At 51.9% G+C, this 21,200-nt stretch overlaps 1 protein-coding gene across 2 annotated transcripts; it reads right to left on the minus strand.

Moving 5' to 3' along the window:
* Positions 1-1,522: 1,522 nt before the first annotated feature.
* DISP2 (dispatched RND transporter family member 2) lies at positions 1,523-20,184 on the minus strand. 2 transcript variants are annotated; one of them, XM_080669919.1, is made up of 8 exons: positions 20,028-20,184; positions 13,769-14,098; positions 13,449-13,478; positions 13,179-13,302; positions 12,787-12,902; positions 12,464-12,591; positions 11,999-12,096; positions 1,523-10,043 (listed from the first exon to the last, which is right to left on the minus strand). In XM_080669919.1, the coding sequence occupies exons 1-8, from the start codon at positions 20,138-20,140 to the stop codon at positions 6,789-6,791; spliced, it is 4,194 nt and encodes a 1,397-aa protein (XP_080526045.1). In that variant the 5' UTR covers positions 20,141-20,184; the 3' UTR covers positions 1,523-6,788. The 2 variants fall into 2 exon arrangements, with proteins under 2 accessions (XP_080526045.1, XP_080526046.1); XM_080669920.1 differs by lacking the exon at positions 20,028-20,184 and having other exon boundaries at positions 13,971-14,097.
* Positions 20,185-21,200: the final 1,016 nt, after the last annotated feature.

Consider the following 21,200-nt stretch of genomic DNA (forward strand, 5'->3'; position numbering starts at 1 on the left):
TAAGTGAGATGAGAAAGAAAATGGATCAATTTAATTTAGCAACAAGGAAGTCATTGGTGAGTATAGGAAGAGAAAGCCTGGTGCAGAGGTTTGAGTGGCAGCCATGTGGAAGCAGGTTGAAGAGTGCATGAGAGAGGAGGAGGCGGGTATAGACTGAGAGCTTGTGAATGGAGGAGCAGTTGAGCAGTAACTGGAGGTGGGTTGGGCGCTTGAAGGTGCAGATACTACTTGATACATATGCCAGCTGAGAGGAAGAAAAGGATGCTTCACAGGGGAGAGGGGATGATCAAAGGAGTGAAGTCATAGAGAAAGAGGGATGGAAGATGGATCTACAGCAGCATCTTAAAGTTCTTTTGTTCATATACCCCCACAAAATAATAAAACAAAAAAAGTACCCTCTTACCTATTTTTAGTTGATGCCTAAATGTTTTCATAATTTTAAATATTTATAAAGGACATATACTTTCTACTTACTATATATTATGCATCATATTTATTCATTTCTAAAATTATTTTTTCTTTTGGTATTTCATTTCAGATAATTTCCTATGTTTTCAAGTTCACTAATCTTTTTCTGTAGTGTCTAAACTGTTTTTAATTCCATCCAGTGATTTTTCATCTCTACAAGTTCAAATTGCATATTTTAAAAATACCTTCCAAGTTTCCACTTAGCTATATGAATACATGGGATAAGTTACAATAACTTTTTTTATGTCCTTGTCAGGTAATTCTCATATAAGTATCAGTTCTGGATTGGTATCAATTCATTTCCCCCCTCACTATGGGTCATATTTTTCTGCTTCTTTGCATGATTGGTAATTTTTTATTTGGCCCCAGACATTGTGAATTTTATGTTTTTGGATGCTGGTTATTTTGTATTCCTGTAAATATTCTAAAGGTTTGTTCTGGGATAAAGTTACATTACTTAGAAACAGTTTGATCCCTCCAAGTCTTGCTTTTGAGATTTATTAGGTGGGAGCAATCAGTGTTCAAACTAGGTCTAATGAGTCCCCACTGCTGAGCCAAGAACTTTCTGAAAACTCTAACCAATGCTCCATAAATTAGGAGGATTTTCAGTCTAACGCGAATAGACTATGTTCCAGCCCTATGTAACTAGTGACTTCTGTTCCTTCTAATCATTTTGGGTGGTTCTTTCCTTGGTCTCAAGTAGTTTCCTCACATTTATATGTTGAGCAGTGCTCTGCAGAATACTCAGGGAGGCCCTTTGCAGATCTCCAGAACTCTCTCTCTGCACCTTTCTCCTATCCAGTATTCTGTCCTGAGCTCTCTAGCTACCTCGGTTGCCCCAAACCCTGAGCTATCTTCTTAGCTCAGGAAGTCTGTATGGCCCTGCCTGTGGTCTCCCTTCCTGCAACATATCTGCAAACTCTCTCAAGCAGTAAGCTGAGCAATTAGAAGGCCCACTTCATTTGTTTCTTGTCTATCAGGGATCACTGTCCTTTCTTGTCTGATATCCAGGGTCATGAAAAATGTTTCATTTTTTTTTTTTCTGTTTGGTTGTTGTTTCAGGAAGGATCCCTGCTACTCCATCTTGGCTAGAAGGGAAAGTTGTATATGTACTTTAAGTATATTTTTGTTCAAACCATGAAGCTTCAGATTTAATTGATTTTAATTTTGGAAAATGTCCATCATATATCCTGTTTGCAAAGTCAGTCCTCTGTGTCAAACTCATCAGCCAAATCAGATTGACTTTCTATTAGAAAATGTCTGATTTTCAAATTTTTATTTAATTTTTCTGTTCTTAATTTTGTTTTTCAATTCAAGTAATTCAAATTAAATGGAGAAGGCACAGAACTGAAACTTCTCATAGAAGCTCTCTAGGCTTTGCTCCTTCAAAGACTCCCTTAAGCAGAGTATTCTCAAGTTGTCCTTTGAGAGAGTTGCCAGAGTAGGATTCAAAATGCAGGAGGGGTCAACTGGGAAAATGGAGATAGAGAAGAACTGACTGACCTAAGCCTCCTTCTTAGGCTGATCAATATAAAGAGAGGAAACATATAAAGGAGGAAGCTCTGGAAATGGATTTCCTTAAAATTGTCTGTGTCCACCTACCTTTTGGAAAGTCTTCATGTCCCTGTGGGAATGCAAGCCCTTGTTTGAAGGCCTCTTGTGCAGCGTGAAGCCATTGATGGAACCATTACTGCTTCCTTTGTGATAAGAGAAGGGATGGGGACAGAAGCAGGCAGGAGCAGGAGTAGGTAAGTTGGGGACTGGGTGCCTTGAGGTGAGTAAATTTCCAGTTTTCTTTATGAAGAATGAGTTATCTACTGACAGTGGGGTTGTGGAAGATGGATACGGGCATCAGATATTTGAGGAAGGTAGAAAAAGTATGAAATGGTCATTATAAAGAATGGAAACTAGTAACTAGAATGGAAACTAGCAGGGCTGAGGGTCCACTTGAGGTTGGTGGTCATGAATTCAGATCTACATCAATCTGTGTGATTTTCTTTAGCAATACTAAAGCTCTTGTTCGATGTTTATGGATTTGGTAAATGTTAGGGTTGCCAAAGGGGAACGCACAAGGCCAAAAGGGGTAAAGAATTACAAATGTATTAGGTCATCTGGAAACCCAGATGGGCTGAGCCCCAAAATGGTGCCAACACCCAGGCGACGAGGAGTCAGAGATTTTAAAGGGCTTTTTCTGGGTGGGAAGGATAATGGTCTTAGCAAATGGAATGTGGTCTAAGTGAAAGGGAATGTCGGTTGTGAAATGGTCTAAAGGCCCGTTCCCAGGGGAGAGGGTATCCATTCAATGATTTGATTAGGCCTAACAGTACAATGCTGATCCTTCCCCTGTATTGAGAGATACGGTGAATAATCACACAGAGGCCTGATAATAATTATAGTTTATCAAGGTCCTTCCACGGCTCTTCATTTACAGGGTGGCTTTGGACAGCCAGCCATTTACATAGCGTATAATGGCTTTCTTTTATTTCTCATCTTCCCAACGAATTATGTTACAATTTCTTCTCTTAAGCATAAATACATCCAGACCTTGAGTTACAGTCGCCCCTGTGAACAAGGGTCAGGGTAGAAAGGGTGCGGAATGTCTGTTTTTCCTATCCCCAAGCTGATGGGATCTTGATGTGTGGCGTGGGGTGCCAGAGCGCTTGTCATTGCCCATGTGTATTATCAAAGGCTGAGATAAGGCCAACATGGAAGAAAAGATCAGAAACTCTCCAGACAACGTGAAGATTGTAAAACTGCTACCCCTCACCTGCCTCCTTGTCCTGTTGTGTGCTGGGAGAAGAATGAAATTGGAGGGGGCTGAGAAGTTTGGCTTATAAATCTCTTGTGAGATGTCTCTTTCAGAACCAGGCTCAAGCTGGGATACTGACTAAATATTATGGTATGGGATATGTCATGTGCCAGTAAAAATCTAAGATTCTGCTGGTCACATCAATCTGTCTCCCATCGTCATCAAAGCACCACAGCCATGGAAGGATGGGCTTTCCCATTGTAGCAAACTATACCAAGTTACATTTTGAAAACACAGCACATATACTCTGTGTGTGAGTCCAAGAATCTGTGGCACAAATGGGAGAAATACTCTCAAGTTCCAAGTGAATTTTAATGTACTTATTTTAAAGTGTCTCAGTATTAAGAAATCATTTCTTGAATTTTCCAGAGCAAACGTGAATGCTTTAACTGGTTTTCCCCTGCCTCATAACATGCTTATAAGCCTCTCCCCACATGTGTCCAGGTCCACACATTCATTGTAACCACCCGTAACAATAATAAAGTGAATAGACCTGCTAAAGTCAAAGGAAATTGAAAATGCTTTAAATCCTGCTTTCTAAAACTGAGGCTAGAGAGGTGGCTGGATTACCCGCTGGAGTGGGGTGCCTGCTGTTGGTTTGGGCCATTCTTTTTTTGTGTTTTTTTTTTTAATCCTCACCCAAGGATATTTTTTCCATTGAGTTTTTAGACAGAGTGGAAGGGAGGGGAAGAGACAGAGAGAAACATTGATGTGAGAGAGACACATTGATTGGATGCCTACTGCACACGCCCAGACTGGAGCCCAGGGTCGAGGTACATGCCTTTGACCAGAATTGAACCTGAGACCCTTCAGTCCCAGGGCCGACGCTCTAACCACTGAGCAACCCGACTAGGGTGGTTTGGGCCATTCTTGTTGTGAGGTTGAAGTTTTTGATTGCTACTGGGTTCTTCCAATCCTTTGGGCCTGGAGGCATAAAGAACAAATGCAGTCGGTACCTAAGCTGCTCTGGCTCATCTGCCTTCCTATAGGGTTGGATGGTCATGGTCTACAAGAATGAGACCCTGATAGGGTCTCAGGTGTGCCCAAACTCCCAATAACCCCTCCCCCCGCACCCATGCTCTAACATTTCAGTGGTTGTGTTCAGGCAGTTTTTGAAGTTCCAGTCCCAGACACCAATGTTCTCCTTTGTAAGACACAAAAAAGGGTGTGGAAGAGCAGGGTTTTTTTGGTCCAGGTCCCTGCTGCCCTCCCACAACAGTGAGTTGCTGAGAAGAAACAAAGATGCTAGACTCTCTTTTGAGTCAAGGCCAGACTTCTGCTCATGCTTAGGAGGAAGGGCTCACCTGTCCTCCCTCTAGGGAGCTGATTGTCCCAGATGAGACCAGGGCCCTCTCAGCCTGGCTGTGTGATAACAGGACAGTCTATAGACAGTCTTGATGAGCAGCCCTAGGCCAGAGAGGCTGAATTCTACTTGGACATGGAGAGAGGTCCAAGCAGATCTCTGAGGGGACAGGTCGAAGTTATGTCCTAGTCACTACCCTCCCTTCCTAGTCAGGAGTCAAATGGGTTTGATTTACTTATCTTGCCCACAGTCTTCTGTGTCTTCAACTCCCGTGTCTCATTTGGGTTTCTGTCCCACTTCATGAGCTACTTGGGTAAGAGGCGAGTCTCAACAACACAGGAAAAAACCAACACTCCTTGATTTGCCTCCAGCTCTGCCAGACTGGTCCTAGAAAACTCCCTTCCCCTTTATGATACTCATCTGTAAAATGGCCTGAATCAGGGGTTTTCACACCACATTCTTTGGAGCCTTCAGAGTTTGAGGGGTTTCCCAGGCACCGTAGAAAGGAGGGCTGAGCTGTACTCCCTAGCCAGCACCCACCAGAGTAGCTGCTTTTATCTGTTTTATATACTGTGTTTCCATACAATAATTCTTTGAAGAAAGGGTCCTGAGGCTACAAAGTTTGAAAACTGCTGGAGTGGAGGATCATTCCTTCCAGTCTGAGATACTTAGGATTCTGAAGCCCAGCTCAAGTTGTTCCTCTTCCAAAAGCCTTCCTGGTTACCCAGTCCTGGTACTCGAGCTCCAGCAATACTGAGGATGACAGGCATAGACGTGTGAACTGTTTCCCCAGTCAGAAGGTGAGCTCCTTGAGGGAAGATGCCGATTTTCCTCTGCCCCGTGTGGTACCATATATAGAGGAGGTATTCAGTAAATTGCTGATGCTCTGAGTGTCATGAGCTCTTACATGGGATAAAACCTTCCAAAGAGACTCACAGATTTGGAGAGGAGGATTCAGCCTCTGGTCTGCTGCTGGCCACCAGGGACATCTGTCCTTAGGAAGTTGGGGACCCCACCTGGGGAACAGCTTCAGACCCACACAGTCCCAAAAAGGGCAGTTCTTGCTTTAATTGAACTCTGCTCTACTTCTACTTCCTTCAGTGTCTCTTCTGGTGGGGGCTCTCCATATACTGTGGCCATAGAAGAGGCATGCCCCTAACTCTGAACCTGGGAATCAGATTAGCCAGGATTCCATATGGCCAGTAGGCATCTCAGCTGCATTTGGAGTGACACACAGGGATGATGGGGAGGAACTCCAGGCTTGCTCAGTATAGCTCTCTCTGGAAATGGAGGTAAAGTGGGGCGGGAGTGCAGGGTGGGGCTTACTCAGAGACATCTGAGAAGGCAGGTCACAGGATGGTGCTAGAGGTAAAAGATCAGGACAGCCTTGGGATAGGTGGCCAGGAGGAGAGTGGGAGCTGTAGTGGTGGAGTGAGTGTGGGAACCTGCTCTGCCATTTATTAGCTACATGACTTTGGGTAAAACAACTTAGTTGGGGGCAAAAGAACCTGGCCAACTGCAGGCTACCCCACCATGAAGTGAGATTCCCAGGAGACAAGTATGAGATTCCCAGGAGACAAGACTAAGGCAGGGATGGAAAGGATTCTGATTGTTAACAGGGGCACTCTCCCTGCCACAGCAGCTTCCTATGAAGGACCAGCCTGCAGTATAATAGGGATGCTCTGAGGCTGAGCAGCCCTCCTTCTCCTGCTCCTGCCATCTCAAGCTTGGCCTTGATGAACTTCTGGTCAGACTGGGTGAGTGAGGGGGGCAGGGCAGTTCAGGACAGAGGCCCCGGACCCATTCTGGCACAGAGAAGCTCCCCAAAGAGAAGCAAGTGTCCTGATAAAGAGCCCCTGAAAAGCATGAGGCCCAGGAGGCTGCTGAGATTCCCCGGGACTCTTGCTTGGTGAGATACACTGGGGTGGGTCCTGATTGGCACTGTGGGTGCTCAGGAGCCCTCAGCAGGTCACAAGGAGAGCGGGGCGTTTCCCCTCCAAAGACTGCCCACAGAATCCTCCAAATGTGGAGTGTAAGCAGCAGCCCAGACCAAGGCTGGAATATCTGGCAGGATTTAAAATCCAAAGCTGAAGGGTGAGGCCTCTCCATGCTGACATGGGAAAACACCATCAAGCTCCAGCATGATGCTGCCCCTGCCTGCACCCTGGTCCAGGCTCTGTACCCTGATCCAGCCTTGCTCGGCCACTCTCAACTACTGTAGCCTGAAGTGTGGGTGCTGGGCCTGCGCAGCCAAACGTCTGGAAGATCTGGTTGGCTGTTGGGCAGCACCACAGGGCTGCCATCCCCTGGCCCCCCTCGGCCCTTCCAGGATGAGCTGCTCTGGTGGGAGGCAGGCAGTGATGGATCATACACAGTCTCCTTCAGCGCCAGCCACAGGGTGTCCCGCTTCCCGTTCAGCTGGCCTCGCTCAGGTACTGATTGCTCAGTTTCATCCAGGTCCTCTGGGGAGGCACCCATGGAATCTGGTACTCGGGCACTGGGCTCAGAGGTACTTAGGCAGGTCTCGTCGGAGACGCTGAGCCCCTCCAGGGTGCTGGCTGAGGAGCAGAGGCAATCAGGTGGCTCTGCAGCCTTGGGCTTGGGGGCGTGGGCTGGGGCTGGGGCTTCTGGTGAGGCCTGCACGGGCTCAGCCTTCTGCCCTTGGGAGTCCTGCCTGGCCTGGGTCTGGGGGCTGGGGCCAGCCTGCTTATAAGGGGAGGAGGTCTGCAGGGCTGGGCACTGGCTGAAGACTGCCTGGTGGTCCAGGAACAGCTCTCTTGGTGAGGCAGGGGCCGGTGGGGGCCGGGAACAGCAGGGGCCATCATGAAGTTGTATATCCTCAGAGAGCACAGAGGGCCGGTGAGACAGTTTGCTGGTGGCTGTGCTGGTGTCAAAGCTGGGGCTCCGGCGCCGTGCCAGGGGCTGTAGCTCATACTGCTCTGAGCAGGACCCGGGTGGCCCTGGTCGTGGGCGGCCTACCTTCTCCCCACTTGGCTCTCCAGTTCTGGCGTCCCATGGCAGGTGGGCACAGGGCCAGAGGATCTGCCCACAGTTCTTCTCTGGTCCAAAAAAACAGCAGAGAGATTGGAAGAAGAAGCTGGCAAAGCCACAGCTGACGCACTTGACCATCATAAGGATAATGCCCAGCTTGCGATAGAGCAGCACCGTGGCAGGCAGCATGAGCACACCAGCTACAAACAGGGCTGCAGCCCCCATGGCTGTGGCGCGGCTGGTCTGGCGCAGTGAGAAGGCCACGCGGCTCAGGCGGTCTGGGTGTGGGCAAAGGTGATAGGAGATGCAGTAATTGACAGTGAAGTCTACCGAGAGGCCCACAGAGGCAGAGAGAAAGAGCACTTCGGCAGTGTTGAGCTGCCACTCGAGTAGAACCAGGAGCCCCACGGTGAGCAGTACCGTGCCTGCCACAGCTGCCACGGAGAACAGGCTAAGTGGAACGTTCCAGGTGCCCAGCAGCAGTGTGGCAAAGGCCAGCGCCAGAGCCAGGCCTAGCACCACAGCAGGCTCCGTGCTCAGGCTATGCTGCAGGCTATACAGCTCCAGACGGCTGGTGAACCAACCCTGGCGGAGGCCGGGAGGTGCCCTGCCCAGCTCTGCTGCCAGCCAGTGGCTGACCTCAGTGTAGAAGTGGTGGGCCTGGCTGTAGTTCGGACTATACTGGAAGCTGGTCTGGAACTGTAGGACCAGGGCAGTCAGGCTGCCCTGGGTATTGAAGCGGAGCCCCAGGTCACGGGTGCTATCTGGACCTTGCTCCAGAGCCATCATCTTGAGGCAGTGCAGGAAAAGCTGGGGTGCCCAGGGGAAGCCTAAGTGGCCACAGCAGAGGCCAGGCCCTAGGCGAGCACAACTGGGGCTCTCCATCCAGTTTTGGAGGGCCTCCACAAAGCACAGTGTGGGCCAGCCCTCTGGCTGGGCACCAAAGAAACTCTGATTCCGAGCTCCGGAGCAGAGTGCCAGCAGCCAGCGCTGGGCCTCGGGACTGCTGGCTGAGAAGGCAGGGTCACTTACCAGTGAGCTGTTGCTGCGAGGGTCCAGGGGGTCCCCAGTGTCTACAGGCAGGACGCCCCACACCAAAATCACGGGCATGTGGCCGCCCTCGCCCTCAGGCAGCCGCTCGAACTGGAATTGCTGGCGGTACTCTGCGTCGAAGCGCTCGAAGGGGTGGCTGGGGCGGAAGACCTGGCCGCGGGGCGGCAGCAGGGTGGGCAGCCGCAGGCGGGGGCTGACGCCGGCGATGTAGGCGCCCCCTGCCGCCAGCGCCGTGAACCAGCAGATCCAGATATAGCGGAACTTAATGACGCCGCAGGGCAGGAGGCGCTGGAAGAGCAGGCGCGAGGTCCGGGCCGCGGTCCTCCGAAGGCCGCGGAGCCGCCGGTGCAGCGCCAGCGCCAGCCGCCGGGGCGCGCTGCCGGCCCACGGGCCCTGCGCCCGGGCCCCACAGCTGCGCGCCAGGTAGCGCTCGTGGAGCACAAACGCAGAGGGCAGCCAGGCCAGCGTGAGCGCCAGGTGCGCCAGCACGGCCGTGCCCATGTAGAGGGCGAAGCAGCGCACGGCCGGGAGGCGGCTCAGGTAGCTGGCGTAGAAGGCCGCGCTGGTGGTGAGGCCGGAGACCAGCAGCAGGTAGCCGAAGTGGTGCATGGTGCGGCCCACGCGCTGCACCAGCCCCCCAGAGGGCAGTTGGTTCTTGCTGAGGCGCCAGAGGTCGGAGAAGATGAGGGTGTGGTTGGTGCAGACGCTGCTGAGAAGGACGAGGGCCGCCAGATTGACGAAGGGGAAGTAGGCCATGCGGAAGGCCACTCGGTAAAGAAAGAAAGCCACCAGGAGGGAGCCCAGCACCCCTACCAACACCATGAGCGTGAGGAAGAAGGAGCGCAGGTAGAGAGCAATGCTGAGGAAGATGGCAGCCAGGGCCAGCAAGGGGTACACCGTGTCCTGGGCTAGGTAGTGTCTCAACAGCTCCTGCTTGAGGCCCAGATCCATGCCAGTGATGGACGTGTAATTGTCAGAGAGCCCCCAGGGGGTGGCTAGGTGGTCCAGGTAGATGCCCATCATGGAGGGACCCTTTGGGGTGGGCAGGAAGAGCAGGCTGTACTTGAGGGAGGGCACCTGGTAGTCAGCAGTCTGGGGACTCAGAAAGTCCTTGTCCAGCAGAAAGTGCAGAAGTTGGTAGGCGGCACTGCTCCGGGAGCACTTGGTGGGAACCTGGGCACAGCGTGGGGGCTTGTCCTGCCCAGGTCCCAGACAAGGGGGCCCCAGGGCCCCACGGTGGTAGTAGAGGGCACAGGTCCGAAGCAGGGCCAGTATGCGGGCTGCGTCTGCTTGAGTAGTGTCCAGGCAGGAGGAGCGGTTGGAGAGCACTGCCACGTAGTTGCCCAGGGACCAGCTGGGGCAGCACTCGTTGGCTGCTGTACGCTGGCACAGAGCCCCAAAGCGGTGATGGGAGCGAATCTGTAGGGCACAGAGAGCAGGAGAGGGCTCAAGGGCAGTGCAGGGGCCCGGGTTTCCCAGCCCTGTCCAAGGCCTTCTCACCTCCTTTCAGGCTGCAGAATGGAGGGAGAGATGTATCCTCACAACCCAGCAGTACTGGCTTGTCTCAGAGCTGCCTTTGGCTCGTGGCCCAGGTGTCAGCACTTACATCTTGGCTCCATCAAAGAGGAGCCTGGGGAATGCTGCTGAGGCCCCAGCCTGAGAGGTCCTGCCCTAAGGGCCTTGCAGGTCATACACCTCAACTCTACACTGTCTGAGCCAGGAGTAGGAGTGGAAGTGGCAGTCACATATGGAACGGAACTGGAGCAAACAGTGAGAAAAGCGGAGGCCAAAACATTCCAGGATCAGGGTCACTGCCAAACCCTAGCCCCGCCTCTGTCTCCTACTCTGCTTAAACCCTCTTAGGCACAGGTCTGTTTCTTTATCAGACCTCATGCCTGCTTTTCTCTCCCACTTGCTGGTGACATCACAACAGCTGGTGTAGTTACAGAGAGCACCTGCCTGGGAACCAGAGGCTCTGTTCTGCCACCAGCTGGATGTATGGCCTCGGCGCTGAGATCATGGTGACTATGGTAACATTTATTGAGATTACTATTGCCAGTCATTATGTTATAGTTTTACAAACTCTATCTTAATTGTCACACATCCTTATGAGTAAAGTACCATTCTTATCCCCACTTTATTATTTGTTTTCCGTTTATTTATTTATTTTAAATATTTTTTAATTGACTTCAGAGAGGGAGAGATAGAGCTATCAATGATGATAGAGAATCATTGATCAGCTGCTTCCTGCACGCCCCACACTGGGGATCGAGCCCACAACCCAGGTATGTGCCCTTGACCAGAACTGAACCCGGGACACTTCATTCCGCAGGCTGATGCTCTATCCACTGAGCCAAACTGGCTAGGGCTTATCCCATTTTATATATACAAAGACTGAGGCACTGAGAGGTTAAGAAACATGCCTGAAGTCACACAGCTTGCGGGAGGGCAGCTGGTAGTCAGTGGTCTGAATTCACCTAGGGCTGTGGTCAGCAAACTGCGGCTTGCGAGCCACATGCAGCTCTTTGGCACCTTGAGTGTGGCTCTTCCACAAAATACCACGGCCTGGGCGAGTCTACTTTGAAGAAGTGGTGTTAGAAGAAGTTTAAGTTTAAAAAAATTTGCTCTCAAAAGAAATTTCAATCGTTGTACTGTTGATATTTGGCTCTGTTGACTAATGAGTTTGCCGACCACTGGCCTAGGGAGTATTAGAGCTGGCCTTGAAATCAGCATCTGACTCCAGAGCACATGCTCTTTTTTATTTGTTTGTTTGTTTTGTTAATCCTCACCCAAGGATATTTTTCCATTGATTTTTAAAGAAAGTGGATGGGAGGAAGAGAGAGAGAGAGAGAGAGAGAGAGAGAGAGAGAGAGAGAGAGAGAGAGATTGGTTACCTTAAGCCTGCAATTGAGGTATATGCCCTTGACCAAAATCCAACCTGCAACCCTTCCGTCCAAGGGCTGATGCTCTATACACTGAGCCAAACTGGCCAGGGCAGAGCACATGTTCTTAACCGGTGCCTTTGGGTACTGTGGATACCCTTGTGCACTGCTTGGATTGATGGGGCCTGGGGCCCTTGGGCTGGGGCCTCTTTAACAGTTCTTGAGCTCCGATTTAGGACTTTTAGGAAATCCCCAGGCTCTGCATGTTCTGTCTTCCAACACTTGTGTTTTGGCTCTTCTGAAAACAGTGGACTCTTCTTCCCCCACCCAACCTGGAGCCTCTCAGAAGCATTGGGATAATTTTCTAAGCAGGGAATGCTCTTCCCCAGGCCACCTTGGCAGTCCTGACTCAGCAGTATTTCCTTAGGGTCAAGTTCTTGGTGTCCTGGTTCCCTCCACACCCAGTCCCTGGTACCTCCCCAGTCAGCTCACCTGATCCTGTTCCATGTGACACATGGAATGGATGGCGTGTAGGTTCCACAGGCTTCCCGCTGAGGTGGACATGAATACCAGCTGTGCATAGCGCTTCTCTGCAATACACCCCCAAAGCTCAGCCCTTGTTGCCCCAGGTTCTGGACCCACCAAAGGAAAGATTCTTACCCAGGGCCATGTGAGGTTCAGATTCTCAGGAAGCTGAAACCTGTTACTGGCTGCTTCATCCTGGGCCTGCATCCCAGCTTCTGTGCCCCACCCACATCCAGTTTAACTTTACCTGGCTGGAGCACCTGAGACCTGCCTCATCTTCCCAAATATAACCCAACTTCCTCGGCTTAAATATGGCCAGCTGGCTTCCTTCCCTTTCTGTGTGCCCAAATTTGTTCTTCTGGCCCCTTCTGTTCTAGTAGGTGGGCGTGGGGACCACCATTAAAGTCAGGAAGTGGCCAAGCTGAAGCTTACCAGGGGGGCCACAGAAGAAGTTCTCTTGCCCTCTGTCCTCCAGGGGCTCCACCATCCTCCGGGGCCGGACCATGCCCTCCTGGGCACTACTCCAGGGTGTGGGGCTCAGAGTGGTGTGGGGGTTTGAGCTGAGGTATAGAGAAAAGCAATGCCAGGCATCATCAAGGGGTGGGGTGCTCAGAGGAGGCCAGACACTACTCCCCAGAGGTCCCCAGCAAGCCCTTCTGACCTACCTTTGAGGAGGTCACCCAGTGGCCTCTCTCTGGAGACCTCATTTTTAATCCCATTCCCCTCAATGGTGTGGGAAGATGGGAACCCATTACCTGTTCAGCTCAAGGTCTGGGGAAAGGGAGAGCAGCTTCCTGGAGCCCGTGAGGGTCTGCAGTGCTCTCCAGACCACCAGCTTTCGTCCAATGTCTGTGTCCTGAGGCTCAAAGCCCTGAGGGAGGAGGAAGATGAGGCAAGTAGGAGGAGGGGTTTTCCATCTGGTCCTTCTTGGCTCTGCCCCCTTGAGTCCCTGGAGCAGGGAAGGCCAGCTCACCTGCCTGGATTGTTGAACGGGAGTATCACCTCTATACCATCTTCCCAACTGTCTCTGTGGGCTGAGAGCCCACCACTGCCACCCCACCCCCAGCTGGGCCACTCCGACTTGTTGCCCCAGACTGAGCTGAAGTGGCCAGGCCTGGGGCCCCCCTCCCTCCCCTTGACTCCTCACCAGCAAGGGCTTGGAGAAGTCGGGCAGGTGGCCCCCCAAGAGTCCAGCCAGGGTGCAGAGGAGGATGACAGCTAGACACAGCAGCAGCACTGCCACTGGCCACTCAGCAATCAGCTGGGAATAGCTGGGAAAGAGGAGGAGAGCCCGCATGAATTGGTGTTGGGTGTGGTAGCAGGGGCTGGTGAGCTTAGGAGCCACCAAGAAGGACTAGTGGACCTGTACTGGGCACAGCCTGGTCACTCTAGAGGTCAAGAGAAGGCCTAGGCCTACCTCTTTGGCATCCGGAAGGCCTGTTCCTGCCTGTGGAATAGAAGAAAAGACACTTGCTTGTCAGAGTCCTCTTACAGGGGAAGAGGCGGGGGTAGGAGGATAGAGGATGATGGCATTAACCCTCTTAGGCTTTCCCATACCACAGCTAAACCCTTACTTCCTCCTCCACCCAAGCTGCCTCCTTCATCAGAGGCAGGGGACATCCTGGGCTGCCTTACTGTTGGAGTTCAGATCCTGGGGGGTGGGGGGCAGTGTTGGCCCTACTTTTATCCCAGCCCTACCTTCCAGTGGCAGCTGGCAGGCTGCTAGACCCCTCTTACCTGACGCTGATTACATGGTGCTGCACAGATGGTGGCTTCCAGGCCCCATAATGCTGTGAGGGGGCTGGGGAAGGGCTGAGGCTGGAGCCATGGGAACACAGAGCTGCTCGGTCCCCAAGCCCTGGCAGGGAACTGCCCCCTCGGTATTCCTTCGGTGCCCGGGTATAAGTGAAGTGGACAGGGGCCAAGGGGCTGGACGGACCCACAGGCTGGAGGGTAGAAGTTGCTGGTGGAGGTCCCAAAGAACTGGAAGGGTCCTCAAGGGGACAGCTGTGAAGGGAGCAGCTCCTTTCTGGGCTTGCCTCAGGGGCCACAGCCTTGCTCTGGAACCTGGGGAGAGAAGAGGCAAGGAAGATTGGGTGAGACACACTGGTGAGAGTTTTCTTTCTTTTTTAAAATATATTTTTATTGATTTCAAAGAGGAAGAGAGAGGGATAGAGAGATAGAAACATCAATGATGAGAGAGAATCATTGATTGTCTGCCTCCTGCACGCCCTCTACTGGGGATCGAGCCTGCAACCCGGGCATATGCCCTTGACAGGAATCGAACCCGGGACCCTTCAGTCCCCAGGCTGACGCTCTATTCCAGGGGTGGGCAAACTTTTTGACTCGAGGGCCACAATGGGTTCTTAAACTGGACCGGAGGGCCGGAACAAAAGCATGGATGGAGTGTTTGTGTGAACTAATATAAATTCAAAGTAAAGGAGTGGAGGGGAGAGCAAGAGAACCGGATAGAACAGCCGGATCCGGCCCGCGGGCCGTAGTTTGCCCACGGCTGCTATTCACTGAGCCAAACTGGCTAGGGCAAGAGTTTTCTATTACTAGTCCTGGAGGACAGGCAAGGAGGGTGGGGACTGTGGATCTATAGCCCCAATTTACCTCTTGGGGTCCATTGTCTTATTGACTCATCTGTCCATGCACTCAAAGCGCGCGCGCGCGCGCGCGCGCACACACACACACACACACACACACACACACACACACACACACACCATTATTGTCAGCCTGCTATATGCCAGGCACTGTGCTAGGCAATGAACATGCTTTTACATGTATGACTTAATTACTCCTTACAAAAACCTACAGGGGAAGTACTTTCCTTGTTTATAGATTTGAAAATTGAGTTTCAGTGAGATGTGAAGAGCTGGGCCTTGAGCTCAGTTCTGACTGGCAGTCCTGTGCTTTTGCTGCCACAGTCATTGGTTCATTCTCTTGTTAGTTATTAGTTGAGCACCTGCAACACTCGTGTCCCCACAGATAACTGCTTCTCTCCCAGATAATTGCATAGCTCACACTCTGTTCTCAGTTTAACAATTACCTTCTTGGAGAAGCTTTCATGACTACCCTCTCTGAATAATCACCCACCAGCTCTCCATCCCCCTACCTGCTTTATAATTCTTCAGAGCAGTTGCCACAACTGGACATTATATGATATAATTGTCATGTTTATTGCCTCTTTCTCATATGAAATGTGAGCTATGGGAGAGCAGGAGCCTGAAACATTTGTTCATCTCTCTATCCTCAGTGGCTTGAACAGTGTCTTGCACACAGAAGGTGCCCAGGGAGTGTTTGCTGAATTAATATTGAGTGTCAGACAGTTTGTTACTAGTGGTGCTAGGATAAAGAAGTCCCAGTCCTTGTCCTCTAGGCATTCAAAGTAGTGGGAGATGTGGACAGTCTAACCTCTTGAGTGCTGTGAGAGAAGTCACAGAGGGCTGAAGGAGCCCAGAAGAGGGCTGGACCTTCACAAGGCTGGGGATAGACAGGGAAAGTTTGGCCAAGGCAGTTACTGCCTTTCCACCAACCTTGGACCATGGGACAGGTTTGCTTTGTAAGGGCGATAGAGTTGGGACCCCCAAGGAACTTGCCATGAGGACTCAGAAATAGATATCTCTTCCAAAATTACTAATGAGGGCAACACTCCGTGTAGGGACTCAGCCCACTCCTTGGGTGTGGGGGTAGATGGAGTCCAACCCCAGTGACAGAATTGCCAGACTTAGGACACGAGGAGATGGCCACAGAACAGAGGGATGGGTAGCCTTGGCAGAGCCCTGTCTCTTTCCCTCCATTTCCCTGGATCCTGTGGCCTGCCAGAGCTTGCACAGCCCTCATGGGAGAGCAAGGTGTATGCGGAACCAACGTGGGCTTCTAGTCCTGCCTGCTGCACTGCTGAAGGGGCTGTGGGCCGGAGTCCTAATGCAAGTGGACATTGCCCACAGAGGCTGGGTTCTGCCCAGAGACCAAGTAGAGGAACTGTAAAGAATAGGCAAACTCAACCTCTTCCTCCAAGAAGGCTGGCAGAGACTTATGCTGAGAGTAAAATGGGGGAGCAGTGGTGGTGTACTCCTGGCTCTGTCATCCTCTAGCTCTGGGACCTTGGGAAAGACACACAATTCTTGGAGCATTGGCATCCATGTCTGTGGCATAAGGGTATAATGATAATGATCCCTCCCAGGTTTGGTATTAACTGATATAACATATGTGGAAGACCTATGGAAGACACATTTGCTTTCCTGCCCCTCCTCACACTCAGTGCTGCGGGAGCATGTAGTTTAAGAAGTATATTTATATTTACAATTGGAACTCTTTAGGCACCTCAGATAATATATCTCTATTTGAGAACTCCTCATACCTTGAAAGTCTCATTATATATCCTATATAATAAAAGGCTAATATGCAAATTGACTGAACAGTGGAACGAACGGTTGCTATGACACACACTGACCACCAGGGGCCAGACACTCAATGCAGGAGCTGTCCCCTGGTGGTCAGTGTGCTCCCACAGGGGGAGCACCGCTCAGCCAGAAGCATGGGGAGCAACAGGCCTAAGCTGTCAGTCAGACATACCCCGAGGACTCCCGGACTGTGAGAGGGCACAGGCCGGGCTGAGGGACTCCCCCCACCTTGAGTGCACAAATTCTGTGCACCGGGCCTCTAGTCTATATATAGAAAAGCCCAGCGATGGGAACGGCAGAATGACTGATGGTTATGACATGCACTGTGGCAGCCAACCAGCTTGATCCAGGCCCAGATCAGCCCCCAACACCCCAATCTGGGGCAGGGCCAGTGGGCTAACCACCCATGACCCCTCCCCACCCCCCCGCAGCTGTGCCCCAATGGGCTCCCATCGGGGCAGGCCAGCTGGACCCCACCCATGCACGAATTTGTGCACCAGGCCTGGTATAGTATAATTATAAATACTTTCCTTTCTTTTATTTTTTTAATACTTTATTTTTTGTTATTCAAAAGCTGCATCAGAATTTGATCTCATGATTAAATCACTGATACTTTTTCTTTTTACTAACAACATTTAGAAAAATAGGAATTTGATCAATGTTGTTCTAAAGCAAGACCTCAGAGGACCCCATAAAGTTAATGACATAGCAACCAGTGTCCTGCCAGTTAAAAGACCTTATGGGCCCATCTCCATGGGCCAAAAGGAAGCTGCATAAACGGCCTGAGTTCATGTGTTTAAGTGTGGACATCTACGTCTTCAAGATTTTTATTCTGCAGGTATACTTTGAGCACCTACCACACACTGGGCACTGAGCTTGGTCTGGGTTGGACTCTGAAGGCATGAAGATGACCCATTAGTTTTGGTCTCCCTCTTTAGAGCAGGGCCTGCCTTCCAGAGGTCAGGAGGGTGGGGCAATATTCCAACTTCCCGTGGCCTTAAAGCACTCACTGAGTACTTGACTTGTCCCAGGAGCCAGGCTCCCACTTAGCGTCAGTTTCTTTTTCATTAAGAGAAGTCAGCAAGTCCTCCAGGGGGTGCCAGAGGAGACCATGAGCACACTCCCTTAACCAGTCTACCAAACCTCATAAGCCTAACTCCTTCTTTTTGTGGCTTCTGTTCAAGGGAGACTCTAGCCTCCACCATTGATTTGCTGTTACTAAGGTCTTCCTGGAGCCATGCCTTTTCTTTTAACCCCTTCTTTCCCTCTCCAGGGACCTAGGATCTACTGTTCCCAAATATCACCCTTTTTTTACTGTGCCCATCATTGTCAATAGGTAGAATTTTTTAAAATTGATTTTTCAAAGAGAGAGAAATAGAGGAAGGGAGAGGGAGAGGGAAACAATCTATCAGCTGCCTCCTGCACTCCCCCTACTGGGGATCAAACCTGCAACCAGGACATGTACCCTAACTGGGAATTGAACCAACAACCTTTCAGTGCATGGGATGATGCCCAATCAACTGAGCCACACCGGCTAGGGCAATATGGCAAAATGTGAAAACGCCACATTCTGACTGCTGTAGAACTGGGCCTTTGTCTCAACTCTTTCAAGGAGAACAGCCAAACTCTCCTCAGAATAAAAGCTTTCTCTTGCTAGCCCCTGCTGCCTTCTATGCTTAGGAGACCTAGTAATAATATGAGTTAAGCACTCCAGACCTTGCCTCCCCAGGGGGCTTTCATTCTCACCCTCTCAGTTCCATGGCTCGGACTGGGATGAGCTACTTTCTGGGCTGACTGCCTGGGCCGGCTGGCCTGTAAGCCAAGTGACTGAGACAGGCAGGCAGGGAGATGGAAAGTAGTGATGCAGGCCTCCTTAAGAGGCCAAAGTCAGTATTCAGGGCCTAGCTGACAGGGCTCCAGACACAAGAGCCCCCACTTGGGAGCCTTATAAGGGGCAATGCACATGTGCATTAATCTTTCCCCCAAGTCCACAGACACAGAGCCATATGGACATCCATGGGATCCTGCAGAGTGGCCAGGATAGATGGGGAAGCAGCCCACACCACTAGGAAAATAAAAAGGTAATTTTTAAAAACACAAAGAATGAACTTTTCAAATTGCGCTGTAGTCAATGCATTAGTAAAGGACTGTGTGTGTGTGCACACATGCATGCCATCATATTCACTATGTATCTATCCCCCCCCCCCCCAGAGTCAATCTGGGGATGTACAGAGAGGCACCAGAGGTCCCAAGGAGTTGTTGGAGGAGAGCAAGTGATTCTTGTACTTAAGAATGACCCTCATGTGCAGGGGAGGTGAGCAGACCAGACAGTGTTGATCCTTGGCATAATATCTAAGACACCAAATGACTCTCCAGTCCCTTCTGAGGAGGCTCCTGGCCCAGGACCCTGCTCTGCCCTGTCACTGTTCCTTCCCTGTCCACGCCTGGCTCTTTGGTCAGGCTCCAGTCCCAGGTAGACCCTGGTCCAGGAACACATCCATCCTGTGTCTCACCCCTTTGAAGAAAACTCTGGGCCTTTCAGATGGAAAGGTGGCTAAATCTGTCCAGCTGATGTGTTAATAATAGAAGGCAGGAAACATTTCTTTTCACTTGTGGGGCATCCTCTTGCTCTGAGGTGCAGAATGTACATTTCAATTGGAGCAGTCTGGAGACCATATGTCCACCTCTGCTTTGTGCCTCCAAAGAATGCCTCTCATTTCAGTCCAGGCAGGATAGAAAGGCAGTGTCATGTCAGGGGAGGGATTCTGGAGGCGGCAGATCTAACAGGGCACAGAAATTGCGCCATATTGCTACCTAGCCGGGCTGTTTCCTCACACATATGGTGGAGGAAGAGAGAGGAGAGCACCAAGACCTAGGCCCTCAGCGGGAAAGTGTTCCATCCTCCCTCCTGGAGATCCTTAAGGGTAGGGGTGGGGGGAGGGGGAGATGGTTCTGACGGTGGCCTGAGCCTCGGTCAGGTCTCCAGAGAGTGCAGGTAGTACCTCCAGAGAGTGCAGGTAGCTGCCACATGTGGAGACTCTGGCCCACACGTGCACAGCTGGCCATGCAGGGTAGAGTGGACAAAGACAGTCCATGGCGTGGCCGCCGAGTGTCTGCCATCCCCAGGACACACACCGTGGCGAGCCTCCCATCTACGATAGACACACACCCTCCAGCACACTAACACGCTGGAACCCGGACTGAGGTGGCCGCAGGCTTGGGGCTCACTGAGGAGGCGCGCGGGCAGGGCCTAGAGGGAGTGGCTCGGAAGGCCGGTGGGTGGGGTGGGGTGGGGTGGGGTGGAGGGAACCCCGGGTCTTAGAGGATGGTAGGAACAGTGGGAAGGGCAGCTTCCCCGGGGCGATGAGGGAGGTGGGAGCTGACAGTAGGGGGTATCAGCGACAGAGAAAATTGACTTGGCAGAATGAGGGCGTGGCCAGGGGGCCGGGAGCCTGGAGGCGCCGGAAGGGGCTCAGACAGGGGCTGGGGATTGCATGGGGTGATGTATGGCGGCTACTGTGGATACCTGGGGCGGGGGTGCTGAGAAGGTCTGAGAGTTGGGTTTGTGGAGTGGTCTGCCCTACCTGTCCGGAGAGCTGCCATCTGGGGCCAAAGACTCCCCCTCGTGCTGCTGCTCCCCTTCCGGACCCGGGCCGGGAGCCGAACCGCCAGCGCTGCTGCAGCTACCTCGGTCCATGCCCGTGGGCGGTGCCGCTGTCCGGGCGCTGGTGCTGAAGCGGTCGCGGGGTGGGCTCCTGCGCATGCGTAGGCGCTGGGCGGGCCGATTGCTGGGCGGGGCCGATCAGGAGCCCAACCAATGGGTGCGGCACCGGGGGGCGGGGACAGAGGCTTCCCGCGGCGCCGGCTGCCCAGAGCTGGAGGCTCGCTAACCCTTAAGACCCCCGGACTGGTGGTGTGGGCCCTTAACCAGGCCAAGTCTGAGAGCTGCTGTTAGGAGTCCGGCTTTCTGGCTGTCGTCTGCACACCGGCCTTTCTTGAGGGGCATCGATCTTCCCGTAAGGAACCAGGAAGCGCGACCCGGGCACAGGGTACAGAGCCTCGCAACTTGAAACGCAGACTTTACCAGTCGGAAAGAGGGAGCACGGCACAGGGCATTCAGGGGAGAAGTCCCACATTTCTCTCGGCTCCGTTCAGCGACCCCCTTTCCTGTCCAGTGGGGCTAGGCATCTGCTCAAGTTGTGTCTTCCTTTACGTTCATCTGGACCTGGACCTGAGTCTGTGCCCATCCATCAGACACGGAGCCCCAATTCTGTTATTGTGTGGAATACAATGGGGAGGGGGAAGAAAGACACTCAAGAGAATCCCTGGTTCCTTTTCTTATAATCACCCTACTTGAGCCTGGGAAGTACCCAGTACCTACTCCCTTGCTGTCTTTCCCATCTGGGAATGACTGTGAGGGAGGGGAGGTGTGATGGGCTGTGGCTAGGCCTGGCTAGTGGGCTGTGGTAGCACTAGAATCCATAGGGGCAAATGTAAGATGTCTGGGAGTTGGCGAGTGGAGAGGGTCCCAGATGTACGGTTTGCTCAAGCAGAAAGGGTTTCACAGCAAGCAGGCTGGATGTGTGTGCAGGGAGGTGCCTTGGTTAAAGAATGTGGCTGGGGAGAGAGTTAGAACCAGAAGCATTTGGAGTATAGATATCCAAAAACTGTGTGCAAATGCCATTCTATGCAAGGCATAGGTCAGAAGGGGATGGAGGTGGGAAATCTAGATGTGTAGAAGTGGTAGGCCTGCCCTG

This window comes from Plecotus auritus, assembly GCF_963455305.1.
Source record: "Plecotus auritus genome assembly, chromosome: 1".
Taxonomy (NCBI): domain Eukaryota; kingdom Metazoa; phylum Chordata; class Mammalia; order Chiroptera; family Vespertilionidae; genus Plecotus; species Plecotus auritus.